Source organism: Lepidochelys kempii, chromosome 25 (assembly GCF_965140265.1).
Source record: "Lepidochelys kempii isolate rLepKem1 chromosome 25, rLepKem1.hap2, whole genome shotgun sequence".
Taxonomy (NCBI): Eukaryota; Metazoa; Chordata; order Testudines; family Cheloniidae; genus Lepidochelys; species Lepidochelys kempii.
Genome location: NC_133280.1, coordinates 1,358,698 through 1,373,339, shown reverse-complemented (window position 1 = coordinate 1,373,339; position 14,642 = coordinate 1,358,698). Strand labels below are relative to the sequence as shown.

Below are 14,642 nucleotides of genomic sequence, written 5' to 3'. Positions count from 1 at the left end.
CACAACTTCCCTGACACCACGGCAGGGCCGTGGGCACTTATAGTAGATCCACAGCCTGGAGGCCTTTTTAAATCAATGGGCCTAGCCAGGAGCCTGTCCAGGAGCCCCTAAGCAGGGGCCATGCCTGGACCACCCAACCAATGGCTGCATTAGCTCATACTGTGCTCATCTGAAAGGACTCTGGGCCCAGCCTGTGTTGTAATGCAGCACAATGGTACCTAATGGGAGCTCTATGGGCAGGGCTGCGCTTTGGCCATGGTAGGCTGAAGGATTGTCTCTGCACCAGATGTTCATGGTGGGTTGCATCCTGAAATCCTCAAACCCATCTTCCCCCTCCCCGCCCCACTCAGCTGCTGCCTCACCTTGGAGGCGCCTAAATTTCTAGCCGCTGATGTGCACAAAATTACCTCAGTCCTGACACCACCAAGCTGCTCTGCCCCTCACTCACACCTAGGTGTCCCCCCATCCCCTGTGGGCCTGATCTGGTAGGTGTGCTCCGAGCACAAAAGCTGGCCAAGGGGGTGACCATCTCAGGAATTTTTGAGACTGGCTGAATCTGTTGATCCCAAGACACCAAATAGCCCAGGTGTTTGGGCACTCCTCTGTGATATGGGCCAGCTGTTTTCAAATCCTTGCTGTGCTGGATTTAGAACTGGGCTCACCTGCCTTCCAGGCGAGTTCCCTAATTGCCTGGGCAATGATTCTCCTGGGTGGGAGTCTCTCAACCTCTTGCTGAAGCTGTTTCCCTTTGTATAACTAACTCTTGGCAGCCAGAGAGAACCCAGCCAGAGCTGTGTGGTGAGGGCACTCCCCAGGGAGGTGGGAGACAAGTTCTTGCTCCACCTCAGGAAGAGCAGGGATTTGAAAACTGGTTTCCCACCCCAGCTGAGTGCCCAAAGACCAGGGCATTGGGCTATAAGGGAGGCGTGGGCTGCTTTGCCATGTGGCTTTGCCTGGGAAAAGCTGAAGTGGCATTCTCAGGTGAGTGCCCTGTCTGGCTAAGGACAAGTGAAGACAGGTGCCACATTACCTTGGAGGGGCTGGGCTTATCCTGGTGGGGGGGATAGCTCAGTGGTTTGAGCATTGGCCTGCTAAACCTAGGGTTGTGAGTTCAATCCTTGAGGGGGCCATTTAGGGATTTGAGGCAAAAATTGGGGATGGGTCCTGCTTTGAGTGGGGGGTTGGACTAGATGACCTCCTGAGGTCCCTTCCAACCCTGATATTCTATGATTCACTTGGTATTACCCACTGGCTGACATAGGCAGCTCCCCACTCAGTGCGCAGGGTTGAACATCCCTGTCTTAGGTGAGTGACTTTCCCCTAAGGGCACCTGTGAGTCAGGCACTGCAATACTGAACATTGTGATACCAAAGTCCTGCCATCCCTGGCAAGGTGCTTGAGGCTGGCTGGGGCATGGGTACAGATCTGGGGTGGAGCTTCTGCCAGTGAGGGGCATCCAAGCTGTGGTACAGTAGGTGGGTTTGGTCTGGTTTCTTGTCGCTAGCAGCCCAGCCCTGAAACCCAGGGGCAGAGGGTCTTTAGAGCCGCCTCCTGGAGCGTGTGTGCAAGCACCAGTCATGGGCCCCTCTGGAAGGGCCTTGTTGCATTAGCACCAGGGTATAAATCACCTACTCGGAGCTGGTGATCCCGCAGCCACTGTGGTGATAGTGGGTGGTTTTTACTCTATGCAGCCTGGGTTTCCAGCAGTTCGGGGCCCGTCTAGCCCTCACACACACTGCGCTGCAGGGGCTTGGGTGAAACAGGCCATATTTATTTACAGGAGCCACTGTCTAGAATTGCACCATTCTAGGCAACGAAGCTCTGATTAGTGCATGCCCTGGTGCTGAACCATAGCTGGTGCAGAACATCAGCTGCACCTGCCTTTGGCATTGGGCCATCTTCACCCCTCGGCAGTATGAAGGAGTGTATGTGGGCTAAGGAAGTAGTGCCCCAGGCACTCTGGTAACCATTCCATCCCACGCTTCTTTCCTTCCCTGAGTACAAAAATGCAGCTTCACAGCTTGAGGTTCTGCCTGATCCAGCCCCGGACGGCGGTGACTTTGGTGTAAACGCCAGGGAAGTAAGGCCTTGCACAGCCATAGCCCCAGCTTGTGATTCCAGCTAAAAACCAGCGCCCTGAGGGTTCCTTGCAGGCCAAGGGGCCACCTGCATCGCCCTGCGGAAAGAGGGAGACCAGCCTGTGTCAGGGCAAGAGACCCCAGCCATCCTCGACATATGCTCTTGCTCCCAGCAGCCGATTCCTGAGAGTCACCTCAGGGGCCCAGCCCAGCTCCATGGGGACCTGCTCCCCTCAACTCCCTGCTTCTGGGGTGGCTCTGCACATGAGCTTGCATACACAGGCTGTGGCCTGAGATTAGGGATCTCTTGTGGGGAGAGAGGCACTGGGAATGGTGACTGTCAATGAAACACAGAGCTGTTAGCAGGGGGAGAACAGCAGCTGCCCAGTGCCCCTTGGCTGCCTGGTGTTCCCCTGACTCTCGCTGCTAGGGGCCAGCCAAGGGACACTAGACGGGGAGAGGAGATCCCAAGCAGTCAGTGAGAGAGCAGGGCAGGAGCCCAACAAGGGAGAGGTTGGGCTGAGGGAAGTTTCTGCCCTGTGGGCCCAGCTCCAGGGTTCCCTTGGCCAGTCTGTGCTCACCAAGCAGCTGTCGATGGTGCCCTGTGGGAAGCCGGCACACACCATCCTGCTGCTGATCTGAACGGGGTAGAATTTCTTGCAGGCCTGGTCGCCAATTACATTTACTGCTGCCTTTTGCAGGTGCTTGGACATGATGCCTACAAAGACAAAGATCACTGTCAGCCTGTGCACCTGACCCTGGAATTTGGGGAGAGAGGGGCATGGGGTTTAGGGAGTGGGGTGTCCTGTGGTGCTTGGCTGCAGCATGTGGCACCCAGGCTATGGGCCGGCTCTTGTGGCATGCGGGTGAGGCCTCTCTTGGGGAAGGCTGGGCTCTCTTCCTGCCAGAGCAGGCATGCACTGGGCAGCTGGATTTGTTAGTCATGGGTTGTGTTGATAGGAATGGTGCAGGTGTTCACGGGCAGATGATTTAGCTGGAGTGTGGAAATCAGGGATGGCACAGGCGACAGCCAAATGGGGATGGTGCATGCATCAGAGCAGGGTGAGTGGGAGCACAGATGTAAGGAGAAGGCATGGATGTTGGCTGCACTGTGCGGGTGCATGTATCATATGAGAGGAACAAGCTAGAGGGGGTGTTGGTGTTGGCTGGACAGATATGGTGTAATGTGGGTGTTGGCTGGAGGGTATGGCATGGAGGGCAGCATGACTGTTGGCTGGCGGGATATGGCGCGGTGTGGGTGTTGGCTGGTGGGATATGGCGTGCTGGGGGCAGCGTGGGTGTTGGCTGGAGAGGTGGGGGCAGCGTGGGCGTTGGCTGGAGGGGTACGGCATGGAGGGCAGCATAGGTGTTGGCTGGAGGGGTACGGCCGCGGTGGGGGCAGCACGGGTGCTGACTGGAGGGGTACGGTACTGTGGGGACAGCGCGGGTGTTGGCTGGAGAGGTGGGGGCAACGTGGGTGTTGGCTGGAGGGGTACGGCACGGTGTGGGTGTTGGCTGGAGGGGTACGGGCGTGGTGGGGGCAACGTGGGGGTTGGCTGGAGGGGTACGGCACGGTGTGGGTGTTGGCTGGAGGGGTACGGCCGCGGTGGGGGCAGCGCGGGTGTTGACTGGAGGGGTACGGCCGCAGTGGGGGCAGCGCGGGTGTTGACTGGAGGGGTACGGTACGGTGGGGACAATGCGGGTGTTGGCTGGAGAGGTGGGGGCAGTGTGGGTGTTGGCTGGAGGGGTACGGCACGGTGTGGGTGTTGGCTAGAGGGGTACGGCCGTTGTGGGGGCAGCGCGGGTGTTGGCTGGAGAGGTGGGGGCAGCGTGGGTGTTGGCTGGAGGGGTACGGTACGGTGGGGGCAGCACGGGTGTTGGCTGGAGAGGTGGGGGCAGCGCGGGTGTTGACTGGAGAGATGCAGTGTGGGTGTTGGCTGGAGGGGTATGGCATGGTGGGGGCAGCACGGGTGTTGGCTGGAGGGGTACGGTGTGGTGTGGGTGTTGGCTGGAGGGGTACGGCACGGTGGGGGCAGCGCGGGTGTTGGCTGGAGGGGTACGGTGCGGTATGGGTGTTGGCTGGAGGGGTACGGTACGGTGGGGACAGCGCGGGTGTTGGCTGGAGAGGTGGGGGCAGTGTGGGTGTTGGCTGGAGGGGTACGGCATGGTTTGGGTGTTGGCTGGAGGGGTACGGCCGCGGTGGGGGCAGCGCGGATGTTGGCTGGAGGGGTACGGTGTGGTGTGGGTGTTGACTGGAGTGGTACGGTACGGTGGGGGCAGCGCGGTTGTTGGCTGGAGGGGTACGGCACGGTGTGGGTGTTGGCTGGAGGGGTATGGCCGCGGTGGGGACAGCGCGGCTGTTGACTGGAGGGGTACGGTACAGTGGGGGCAGCGTGGGTGTTGGCTGGAGAGGTGGGGGCAGCGCGGGTGTTGGCTGGAGGGGTACGGCACGGTGTGGGTGTTGGCTGGAGGGGTATGGCACGGTGGGGGCAGCGCGGGTGTTGGCTGGAGAGGTGGGGGCAGCGCGGGTGTTGGCTGGAGGGGTACGGCGCGGTGTGGGTGTTGGCTGGAGGGGTACGGCCGCGGTGGGGGCAGCGCGGGTGTTGGCTGGGAGGTGGGGGCAGCGCGGGTGTTGGCTGGAGGGGTACGGTGTGGGTGTTGGCTGGAGGGGTACGGTACGGTGGGGGCAGCGCGGGTGTTGACTGGAGGGGTACGGTACGGTGGGAGCAGCGCGGGTGTTGACTGGAGGGGTACGGCACGGTGGGGGCAGCGCGGGTGTTGGCTGGAGAGGTGGGGGCAGTGCGGGTGTTGGCTGGAGAGGTGGGGGCAGCGCGGGTGTTGGCTGGAGGGGTACGGTGCGGTGGGGGCAGCGCGGGTGTTGGCTGGAGGGGTACGGTGCGGTGTGAGTGTTAGCTGGAGGGGTACGGCCGCGGTGGGCGCAGCGTGGGTGTTGGCTGGAGGGGTACGGTGTGGTGTGGGTGTTGGCTGGAGGGGTACGGTGTGGTGCGGTGTGGGTGTTGACTAGAAGGGTATGGTGCGGTGTGGGTGTTGACTGGAGGGGTACGGCCGCGGTGGGGGCAGCGCGGCTGTTGACTGGAGGGGTACGGTGCGGTGCGGTGTGGGTGTTGGCTGGAGGGGTGCGGTGCGGTGTGGGTGTTGGCTGGAGGGGTGCGGTGTGGGTGTTGGCTGGAGGGGTGCGGTGTGGGTGTTGGCTGGAGGGGTGCGGTGCGGTGTGGGTGTTGGCTGGAGGGGTGCGGTGCGGTGTGGGTGTTGACTGGAGGGGTATGGTGCGGTGTGGGTGTTGGCTGGAGGGGTATGGCCGTGGTGGGGGCAGCGCGGCTGTTGACTGGAGGGGTACGGTACAGTGGGGGCAGCGCGGGTGTTGGCTGGAGAGGTGGGGGCAGCGCGGGTGTTGGCTGGAGAGATGCAGTGTTGGCTGGAGGGGTACGGTGCGGTGTGGGTGTTGGCTGGAGGGGTACGGTGCAGTGTGGGTGTTGGCTGGAGGGGTACGGTGCGGTGTGGGTGTTGGCTGGAGGGGTACGGTGCGGTGGGGGCAGCGCGGGTGTTGACTGGAGGGGTACGGTGCGGTGCGGGTGTTGACTGGATGGGTACGGTGCGGTGCGGGTGTTGACTGGATGGGTACGGTGCGGTGCGGGTGTTGACTGGATGGGTACGGTGCGGTGAGTGCGGTGTGGGTGTTGGCTGGAGAGGTACGGTGAGGTGTGGGTGTTGGCTGGAGGGGTACGGTACGGTGGGGGCAGCGCGGGTGTTGGCTGGAGGGGTACGGTGTGGTGTGGGTGTTGGCTGGAGGGGTACGGTACGGTGGGGGCAGCGCGGGTGTTGGCTGGAGGGGTACGGTACGGTGCGGTGTGGGTGTTGGCTGGAGGGGTACGGCCGCGGTGGGGGCAGCGTGGGTGTTGGCTGAAGGGGTACGGCCGCGGTGGGGGCAGCGTGGGTGTTGGCTGGAGGGGTACGGTGCGGTGTGGGTGTTGGCTGGAGAGGTACGGTGCGGTGTGGGTGTTGGCTGGAGGGGTACGGCCGCGGTGGGGGCAGCGTGGGTGTTGGCTGAAGGGGTACGGCCGCGGTGGGGGCAGCGTGGGTGTTGGCTGGAGGGGTACGGTGCGGTGTTGGTGTTGGCTGGAGGGGTACGGCCGCGGTGGGGGCAGCGCGGGTGTTGGCTGGAGAGGTACGGTACGGTGCGGTGTGGGTGTTGCCTGGAGGGGTACGGTGCGGTGTGGGTGTTGGCTGGAGGGGTACGGTGCGGTGGGGGCAGCGTGGGTGTTGGCTGGCGGGGTACGGTGCGGTGTGGGTGTTGGCTGGAGGGGTAGGGCGCAAACAGTGGCCTGTTTGGAGCAGCGTGGCTCATGTATTGGCTGGACGCACAGGGGGCCATGGCTTATCCTGTGTACAGCACAGTACCATCTGGGTCCCTGGGACCATACCTCCTTCCTTGGTGGCACCCCAACCTGTGATGAAACAGCGTGCCCCATCCCTGAAGATGTGGGAATTGTCCGGGAGGCAGATGGGCTTGATGGCACTGGTGAACCGCACAGCTGTGGCCATCTCCAGCAGTGCCACATCGTAGTCCAGTGTGTAGCCGTTGTAGAACGGGTGCTTGTAGATGCGGAAGATTTTCTCCACCCTCCCGTCCGTGCCACTCAGGAATGGCGTCCCCAGAATGCCCACCCACATCTTGGGGTCACTGTAGCTGCAAGGTGGGAGAGAGCAGTGGGGCTGTTTAGGAGGGGGCTCAGCACAGCCAGCAAACGGTCGCCTTCCTGCAGGCACTTCCTGCAGGCATACGCCATGGCAGCACTTGCTGAGCCATGCGAGGAAGCGTTTGCCCCGGCCCTGAGCTCAGTGAAGGCCCAGCAGCAGGCAGTGCTGGCAGGAGCCATCCCCTTGCCCATGGTTTCAATGGCAGTGCCCCCATGACTGGTTCTCCATTGTCTCTGCCCCTGGGCAGAAGCTGTGTGGTGGGTCTCTGACACGGGGCAGGAGTGCTGGCTTGGCAGCCTAGGACATGTGGAGGAAGAGCTGAGCAGACAGCCCCGAGGAGGGCCCAGCTGGGCCAGGCCACAGTGACCCTGTCTCACTTACATGTCGAAGCAATGAGCTGCTGAGAGCAGCCATTTGTCAGCAATGAGGACGGCCCCACACTTGTGCTCCTTCCGCCGCAGCCAGAGGCTGACCTGCCAGGGCCACTCGCCCTTGGCTGCTCCGCTGCCACCCACTATCTTGCTGAAGGCCACGGCAGGGGTCATGCCGCAATCTGAGACAGAGGAGGAAGGCAGCTGCTGGTTAAGCAGACATGAGTGTCTGAGCTCCCTCCCTGCCCCACAACAAGCAGGCTCCTGGGAGAGGCGTGGGCGAAGTCCTCAGGGGTAGCCCGCTGGAGGGGATGTGGGGAAGGAAGGAGCTGGGTTTGACAGATACGGAGTTAACAGGCCTTGCTGAGACCCCGGTGCGAAGAACCCAACGGCTGTCACAGAGGGATTGGGTTGGATGATCAGGGGGTACTTCCTGCCCAGGCAGGCTGGGCCATCGGGCTCTATGGAGCTGCTGGACCAGATCATGATCAGACTGGGGTTGAGTGGCATGCAGCAGGGAGGGGCCTGTGGGTAAGCGACAGGATAGGAGGGGGACAAGCGGTAGGCCATGGGTGCCCACTTCCTGTCACAGATTTGTACATTTTGGGTGGGGCTGGGCCTGCAGCTCCCCTCAGGAGCAGAGACTGACTCAGAGGAATGGGTTGGAAGCTTGGGGACCCCAAGGCTCAGGCTGGGTGGCAGGGGCAGGAGCAGCGTGCGGCCAGGTGGCAGAACTGGGAGAGAAAAGCTTGGTAGGGCTTGTGGGGGGTGGGGGGGGAGAATGGAGCATTCAGGGCTGGGCAGAGGGAACCAGGTGGGGCTTGGCTCGGGGGCAAGACAGTAGGGAGGGCCGGGCAGTGGGGAGGGCCGGGCAGGACAGCCAGGCAAGAGGGCCAGACGGGGCTGGGCAGTATGGAGGACTGGTCAGGAATGCCGGGAGGGCCAGGCAAGGTGGGGCAAGAAGGCCAGGCAGTGGTGAGGGCCAGCAAGGCTGGGCAGTGGGGAGGGCCAGACAGGAATGCCAGGCGGGGCTGGGCAGTGTGGAAGGCCAGGCAAGAGGGCCAGTCAAAACTGGGCAGTGGTGAGGGCTGGACAGGAGGGCCAGCAAGGCTGGGCTGTGGTGAGGGCTGGACAGGAAGGCCAGGCGGGGCCGAGCCATGGGGAAGTCCAGGCAAGAGGGCCAGGCAAAACTGGGCAGTGGGAAGGGCCAGGTGGGGCCAAGCAGTGGGGAGGCCTGGGCAGGAATGACAGGCAGGACAGCAGGGATGGCCAGGCAAGAAGGCTGGGCAGGAATGCCAGACAGGGCCAGGCAGTGGTAAGGGCCAGGCAGGAGGGCCAGGTGGGGCTGGGGACTGGGGAGGGACAGGCAGGAATGCCAGGAGGAGCCAAGCAGCGGGGAAGGCAGGGCAGGAGGGACAGGCAGGGCCGAGCAGTGGGGAGGTCTGGACAGGGCAGCGGAGAAGGCCTGGCAGGAATGCCAGAAAGAGCCGGGCAGTAGTGAGGGCCAGGCAAGGCCGGGTAGTGGAAGGGCGGAAAGGAAGGCCAGGCGAAGCCGGGCAGTGGGGACAGCCAGGCAAGAGGGCCAGGTGGGGCCAGGCAGTGGGGAGGGCCGGGCAGAAGGGAGGGCCAGGCAGGAATGCCAGGTGGGGCTGGGCAGGGGGGAGAGCAAGGCCAGGCAGTGGGGAGGGTTTGGCAGGGTGGGGCCAGGCAGTGGGGAGGGCCGGACATATGGGACTGGGCAGGAAGGCAAGGCGAGCCTGGGCAATGGGGACAGCCAGGCAAGAGGGCCAGGTGGGGCTGGACAGTACGGAGGGCTGGGCAGGAATGCCAGGAGGGGTCGGGCTGTGGTGAGGGCCAGGCAAGGCTGGGCAGTGGGAAGGGCTGGACAGGAAGGCCAGGCAGGGCTGGGCAGTGCGAAGGGCCAGGCAAGAGGTCCAGGCGGGGCGGGGCAGTGGGGAGGGCCGGGCAGGGCTGGGAAGCAGGGCGGGCAGGAAGGCCTGGTGAGGCCAGTCAGTGGGGACAGCCAAGCAAGAGGTCCAGGTGGGGCCAGGCAGTGGGGAGGGCCAGGCAGGAAGGCTGGGCCGGGCAGTGCAGATGTCTTGGCAGGGGGGACCGGGCAGGAAGGCTGGGCAGTATGGAGGGTCGGGCAGGAATGCCAGGCAGGGCGGGTCAGTGGTCAGGGCCATGCAAGGCCAGGCAGTGGGGAGGGCGGACAGGAAGTCCAGGTGGGGCCAGGCTGGCCAGTACTCACTGCAGTTGCGCTCGTCAGAGCCGTTGCTGCAGTCAGTGACGCCGTCGCACTCCGGGTTCGCTTTCCCAATGCAGATCTTGCTGGAGCACTTGAAGGTGAAGCTGGTACAGGTCACCACTGGAAGGTGACAACCCACAGCCAACTCAGCGTGTGGCCCGCGGTGCCAGGCCTGTCTGATATGGGGCTGGATTGTTCCCTGCGATGGGAGGTGCTTGCTGCATGGCAAGGGTGCTTGTCCCCCCCAATACTCCAATGGTGCAATGGAGGTCCCCCCCCTCCACTGGTGCCTGCCATGCAGTTTGGGTGCCTCCCCCCTCCTCTGGTGACTGATGTGTGGTGGGGGCTCTCCCTCCCCCTTCACAGGCGCCCCAAGCCTGGCTCAAGTCTGGTACCTGGGAGCTGGTTGGGCCTGGCAACCCCTGTGGTCTTTGGAGCAGCAGTGGTGGTTTTCCTGGGGGTAGCAGCTGGCTTGGTGGTAATTTGGCTGACTGGGCTGGTGGCTGCCTCGTTGCTGCTGGGCTGGGCTGGGGAGCTGCTTGTGGTGGAAGTCCTGGCAGTTACCGTGCTGGGCGAGGTGCCTGCTCCAGAGCTGGGGTTGGGCTTGGATGAGATGGCATCTAGGATCCAGTCCTTGAGTTTGGTTATTCTAGAGTACACCCCCGGCCTCTTAGCCTGAGCACAGCCAATCCCCCAGCTTACAACACCGGCCAGGTAGAATAAGCCCGGGGTCTCCTCACAGGCTAGCGGGCCGCCCGAGTCCCCCTGGGGAGAAGCCAGGTAGCGACAGCTCAGTATACTCTTCCCAGAGCCCCTGAGGGAACTCCTCAAACAGAGGAACCACCAGGTGCTACAGAGAAATGGACAAGAAACTGTGCATTGCACATTTGTGGAATATCCTGCATGTAGGGGGAATTTCACCCAGCCTCTCAAGGTCAGCTCATGCCCTGAAGCTCCCATACCCTCTCACCCCATCTAGTGTGACTGTGCACACTTTCTTTAGCTAATCAGTGGCCAGCTGTGTTTAGACTCTGGGCCTCACTGATATCCTGTGGCATTGAGTTCCACAGGGTAACTATGTAAAACAGTATTTCCTGTTTTGAGTTTTCAGTGCACTGCCCTTCCCTTGTACAGAACAGCCCCTTGTTCTCCAGTCAGGAGGGTTTGGGGTCAACAAGTGCAGCTCACTGACCTGCCTTATGGCACTCAGCATTTCTACAGGCCTCCAGGAAGCAGTTACAGTCTCTCTAGACAATCCTATGTCCAGCTATTAGGGGCAGGGGCAGCAATTTGTACCTGGGGTCTTGAATATTCCTGTGGTGTAGCAGGATTGTGGTTTAGAAGGTCACTCACTAAACTGCGTGGGGCTTCATTTACCTTCCCTAAGACAACGAAGAGCCAAGCTGCCCCAGCTGATGCTGGCAGATGGACTGTCCTCCTCGTCTGTCCTTGTCAGGGGTGGGCAAACTTTTTGGCGCAAGGGCCACATCTGAGTATGGAAATTGTATGGTGGGCCATGAATGCTCACAAAATTGGGGGTTGGAGTGTGGGAGGGGGTGAGGGCTTCGGCTGGGGGTGTGGGTTCTGGGGTGGGGCTGGGGATGAGGGAGGGGGGCAGGGGAATCGGGGCTGGGGCAGGGGGTTGGGGCGCAGGAGGGGCATCAGGGGTGCAGGCTCGGGGTGGCGTTTACCTCAAGCAGCTCCTGGAAGCAGTGGCATATCCCCCCCTCCGACTCCTAAGCAGAGGCACAGCCAGGAGGCTCTGTGTGCTGCGCCGCCCTTGCAGCTCCCATTGGCCGTGGTTGCCAGCCAATGGGAGCCGTGGGGGCAGTGTGCAGATCCCCCTGGCTGCCCCTATGCATAGGAAGCAGAGGGAGAACATGCTGCTGCTTCTGGGAGCCATGCGGAGCCCCGGCATGCACGGAGCGGGGCAAGCCCCCCACCCCACTCCCTGGCTGGAGCTTGAGGACCAGATTAAAACATCTGAAGGGCTGGATGCAGCTGCCGGGCCGTAGTTTGCCCACCTCTGGTCCATGTAGATCTTGCTTATGGCAGCACATAGACAAAACCTCTGGAAGTACCACAGTCCCTGTGCAGTTTGTCCCCACCTTCCCCCAAGGCAGATGCTGAGCCCACGAGCTCCCGGCAGCTCTCTGGGTCTTTCCAGGGTGGCCTGGAGTGAGTAAAGAACCCCAAGGTTCTTACCTGGCACGAGTCAACCCTCCCCTCCAGGAAGCCTGCACAGATCATCCGGTCAGTGAGGGAGAAGTTGTAGAGAACACTGCAGGTCTTCTGGTCAATGATGCCGACAGAAGCTTTCTGCAGGCTCTCGGGCTTCGTGACTGCATGAAAATAAAGGGATTAGCAAGCATGGGGATGCGAGGAGAAGGGGAGCTGACGCCCTCTTGCTCAGGACACGGCAGCCCAGATACCAGGGGGCCACGCGCCACACGGCGTACAGCAGTGACCACTCCGATCCTGCTGGGACTCCGCCTTGGCAGACGGCATTTCCTTCCACTCTGTGTAAGCTACAGCTGTGCAGCCCTTGGGCTTCCGTTACACTGCCAGGCTGGCCTGGAGCCAGGCACTGCTACTCTCTGGGCTCAGTAGCTGTGTAAGCAGGACCTGAACAAGTTCTCCCCTGACATCTAGTGATAGGCAGGGGGACAAGCCGTCAGGAGCAGGCCGGGTTTGCATAGACACCTGCTCTGCCCAGGCGTGCAGCAGGCGGCTGCTTTGCCACAGGGATCAGTTTGGGCGGGTTTCGGGTCACAAACCCTCGTATATTGAATGCTGTTTTCCTGAAGGACCAGTGAAAGGGCAGCAGAACTGTGCTCAGTTAGGGCATGCTGCAGCCTCAGCTGAGCTCACTTGCTAAGCAGGGAGGGCTGCCAAAAGCCAGTGAAGAGCAGAGGGGGTGGAGCCAGATGTTCTTACCTCCATGGGAGCCTCCCTTCTCTGGGGTTTAAGGATGGAGCCAGTTGGGTTCCAAGGAGAGTCCTGAGTGCTGGTCAGTGATTGCTGGGGCTGAGCTCACTGAGGGGCCGCTGACCCTTCGAGCTGGATCGGGGCCAGTGCTGCAGCAGAGCGGCTCCCTGCTACCCAGCGAGGTCACGGAGAGCTGGACTCGGAATGTGGCATCACACAGGTGGCCAGCAGCAGCATGTGAGACAGTGCTGGACACCCCCCCTTCTGGGGTGGGGCTGGACCCATGGGAATGCACCTTTGCTGACTAAAGGCAGCCAGCCACCTATGAGGGGGTGCAGTGCAGGGACAGGGGAGTGGTGTGTTTGAGGGACATTGGTTTGGACTTTCATACCGCAAGGCAAAGGACACTGTGGGTAGATGTTTGCTTTTGGTCAGGTGCTTTTGAACATGGTGTTTTCCCAATTGAATGCTGGGTTCCCTTGGGGGGTGATGGATTCTGCCTGAAGGGGGGGAGGCATGAGGCCCTGCCCCCTCCATGGCCATGCCCCTGCCCCCCTCTTCCCCCAAAGCCCTACCTCCTGGCCAAGCCAGAAGCAAGAGCCAGGCCAGGGAGCCTGGGTCCCTCCATCTTCCCAAGATGCGGGGAGGGGCCCGAGAGGAGCCCCTGGCCTGTGTCCCCGTCCCTGAGCCCCCCGTCCAGGGCAGGTGGAGGGTTCACGGTTCCCCACAGCTGCCCGTGTGACTCTTACCCTGACCTGGCTCTGGCCTGGACAAGAGGCGGCCAGGCCTGGGTGAAAAGTGGACAGGCCAGTCCCTTTGCCCCCCTGTCCCGGCACCCCTGGTTCCTTTTCCCTTTTAGTATAAGTTTTATGCACCGACTCAGTGCTTGTGAGGGGGGGAAGTCTTGCCTCTCAGAGGCACCCAGGGGTAGTGTTTGGTTTTCCCAAGTTGCTGGGTGGTTCTGTTTTGTCTTGTTAAGAGGATCCCCTAGATACTGAACCTGGCCCTTGTTGCTGCTGCCACCGCTGCTTGGCAGAAGGGTTCCAGGTGTTTAACTTTTTCTAGTGCCCAGGATCTTGGAAGCTTCCTAGTGGTCTTTGTCCCCTGCCTAACAGGGCAACAGGCTCCCTTTGCTAGTGCATGTGCCTTAACCCAGTCCCTGTCCCATCCCTAGTGTCTATCCCCCTGTCTAGTGATATGTGGTCCAGTCTTAGCTGTGAGCTTGAGCTCTCTGAAGCAAGGACCTCGTCAATGTCACTTGGACAGTTGTAGACAGACAATGCTCCACCACACTCTGCCCCAGGCTCTGACCAGCTGCCAGCTCCCTTGTCTTGCTCCCTGATGGCAGAGGGTACTTCCTTGGCCCTGGTTCTCTCCCTTGGGGTCCCGGAGCGCTTGTTGATTTCTGGCTCTCTCTGCTGGACACCCCACTTCTTCAACCTCTTTCCTATTCCCCTGGCCTGTTCAGCGTGGGTGGCTGCAGCCGTTTTCCTGCTCGGTCTCTCCCTAGCTCACAGTAAATCAATAGATAAATCACATTACTCACTGTTGCCTTCTCTGATGTTTCCCCATCCAGAAATCATGCACTTTTTGCCAACGGGAAACTTCTGCACAGCTAACGGGAGGCACACTGGTTGGATGTACTTGTTGAAACGAAGGGGGCTGGCCAGTTCTAGCACAGCCACGTCGAAGTCCAGGATGATGGGGTTGTAGGAGGGGTGCTGCACCACTTTCTTTATACTGACTTTCACCGCGTTGCCATCTGCACCAGTTAAGGATGTGGTGCCCAGGTAGGCTTTCAGATATTCCAGCTTTGTCCTGCAAGTGCACAGGACACCCGCCCCCCGGACACCCACTGTGAATTCTGAACAGCTAAAGCTTAAGCATCTTATGAATGTCAATAGGTTTCAGGGCCTGCAATGCGCTGTTCAGCATGGACAGAACCTTGCTGGTTAATGTGCTCTTGTGAAAGGAGGCTCTTGCTTTTAGGTGACCTCACCTTGGCTAGAGAGAACTATCACCATTCACAACAGCAATTCCATTACAAGGCTAATGCTCATCCGCCAAGGCCGACCATGCCGGTTCCTGCGGCTTCACTTCCCTGACAGCCGGGGCCTGTGGGGCGGGCTCAGGGTCAGCAGTCACCTTTCAGAACTGACACTCTGCCAAGGACTTGCTCTAGTGGAGGAGAAAACTGGAGCTAACTGGTTACAAGCCATACAAGTCCTTTTCTAAAGCAGCTCGTGGGGCACAGGCACAGAGGAAGGGCTGGCCTGGGTCGGGCCCGAAGACTGTCCA

The 14,642-nt window shown here is 61.2% G+C and overlaps 1 protein-coding gene across 3 annotated transcripts in view; it reads right to left on the bottom strand.

The window, feature by feature from the left end:
* Positions 1 to 1,755: 1,755 nt before the first annotated feature.
* Positions 1,756 to 14,642, bottom strand: part of TMPRSS9 (transmembrane serine protease 9) — a 39,237-nt gene continuing 26,350 nt past the window's right edge. For 2 of the 3 annotated variants that reach the window (XM_073323998.1, XM_073323999.1), the window contains exons 7-14: positions 13,891 to 14,162; positions 11,622 to 11,758; positions 9,812 to 10,181; positions 9,420 to 9,536; positions 7,179 to 7,350; positions 6,521 to 6,786; positions 2,660 to 2,796; positions 1,756 to 2,176 (exon numbers count right to left, since the gene is read on the bottom strand). In XM_073323998.1, the coding sequence (XP_073180099.1) occupies positions 2,015 to 2,176; positions 2,660 to 2,796; positions 6,521 to 6,786; positions 7,179 to 7,350; positions 9,420 to 9,536; positions 9,812 to 10,181; positions 11,622 to 11,758; positions 13,891 to 14,162 (1,633 nt within the window). In that variant the 3' untranslated portion in view covers positions 1,756 to 2,014. The remainder of the gene's footprint in view (positions 2,177 to 2,659; positions 2,797 to 6,520; positions 6,787 to 7,178; positions 7,351 to 9,419; positions 9,537 to 9,811; positions 10,182 to 11,621; positions 11,759 to 13,890; positions 14,163 to 14,642) is intronic. The other variant, XM_073324000.1, reaches the window with a different exon arrangement.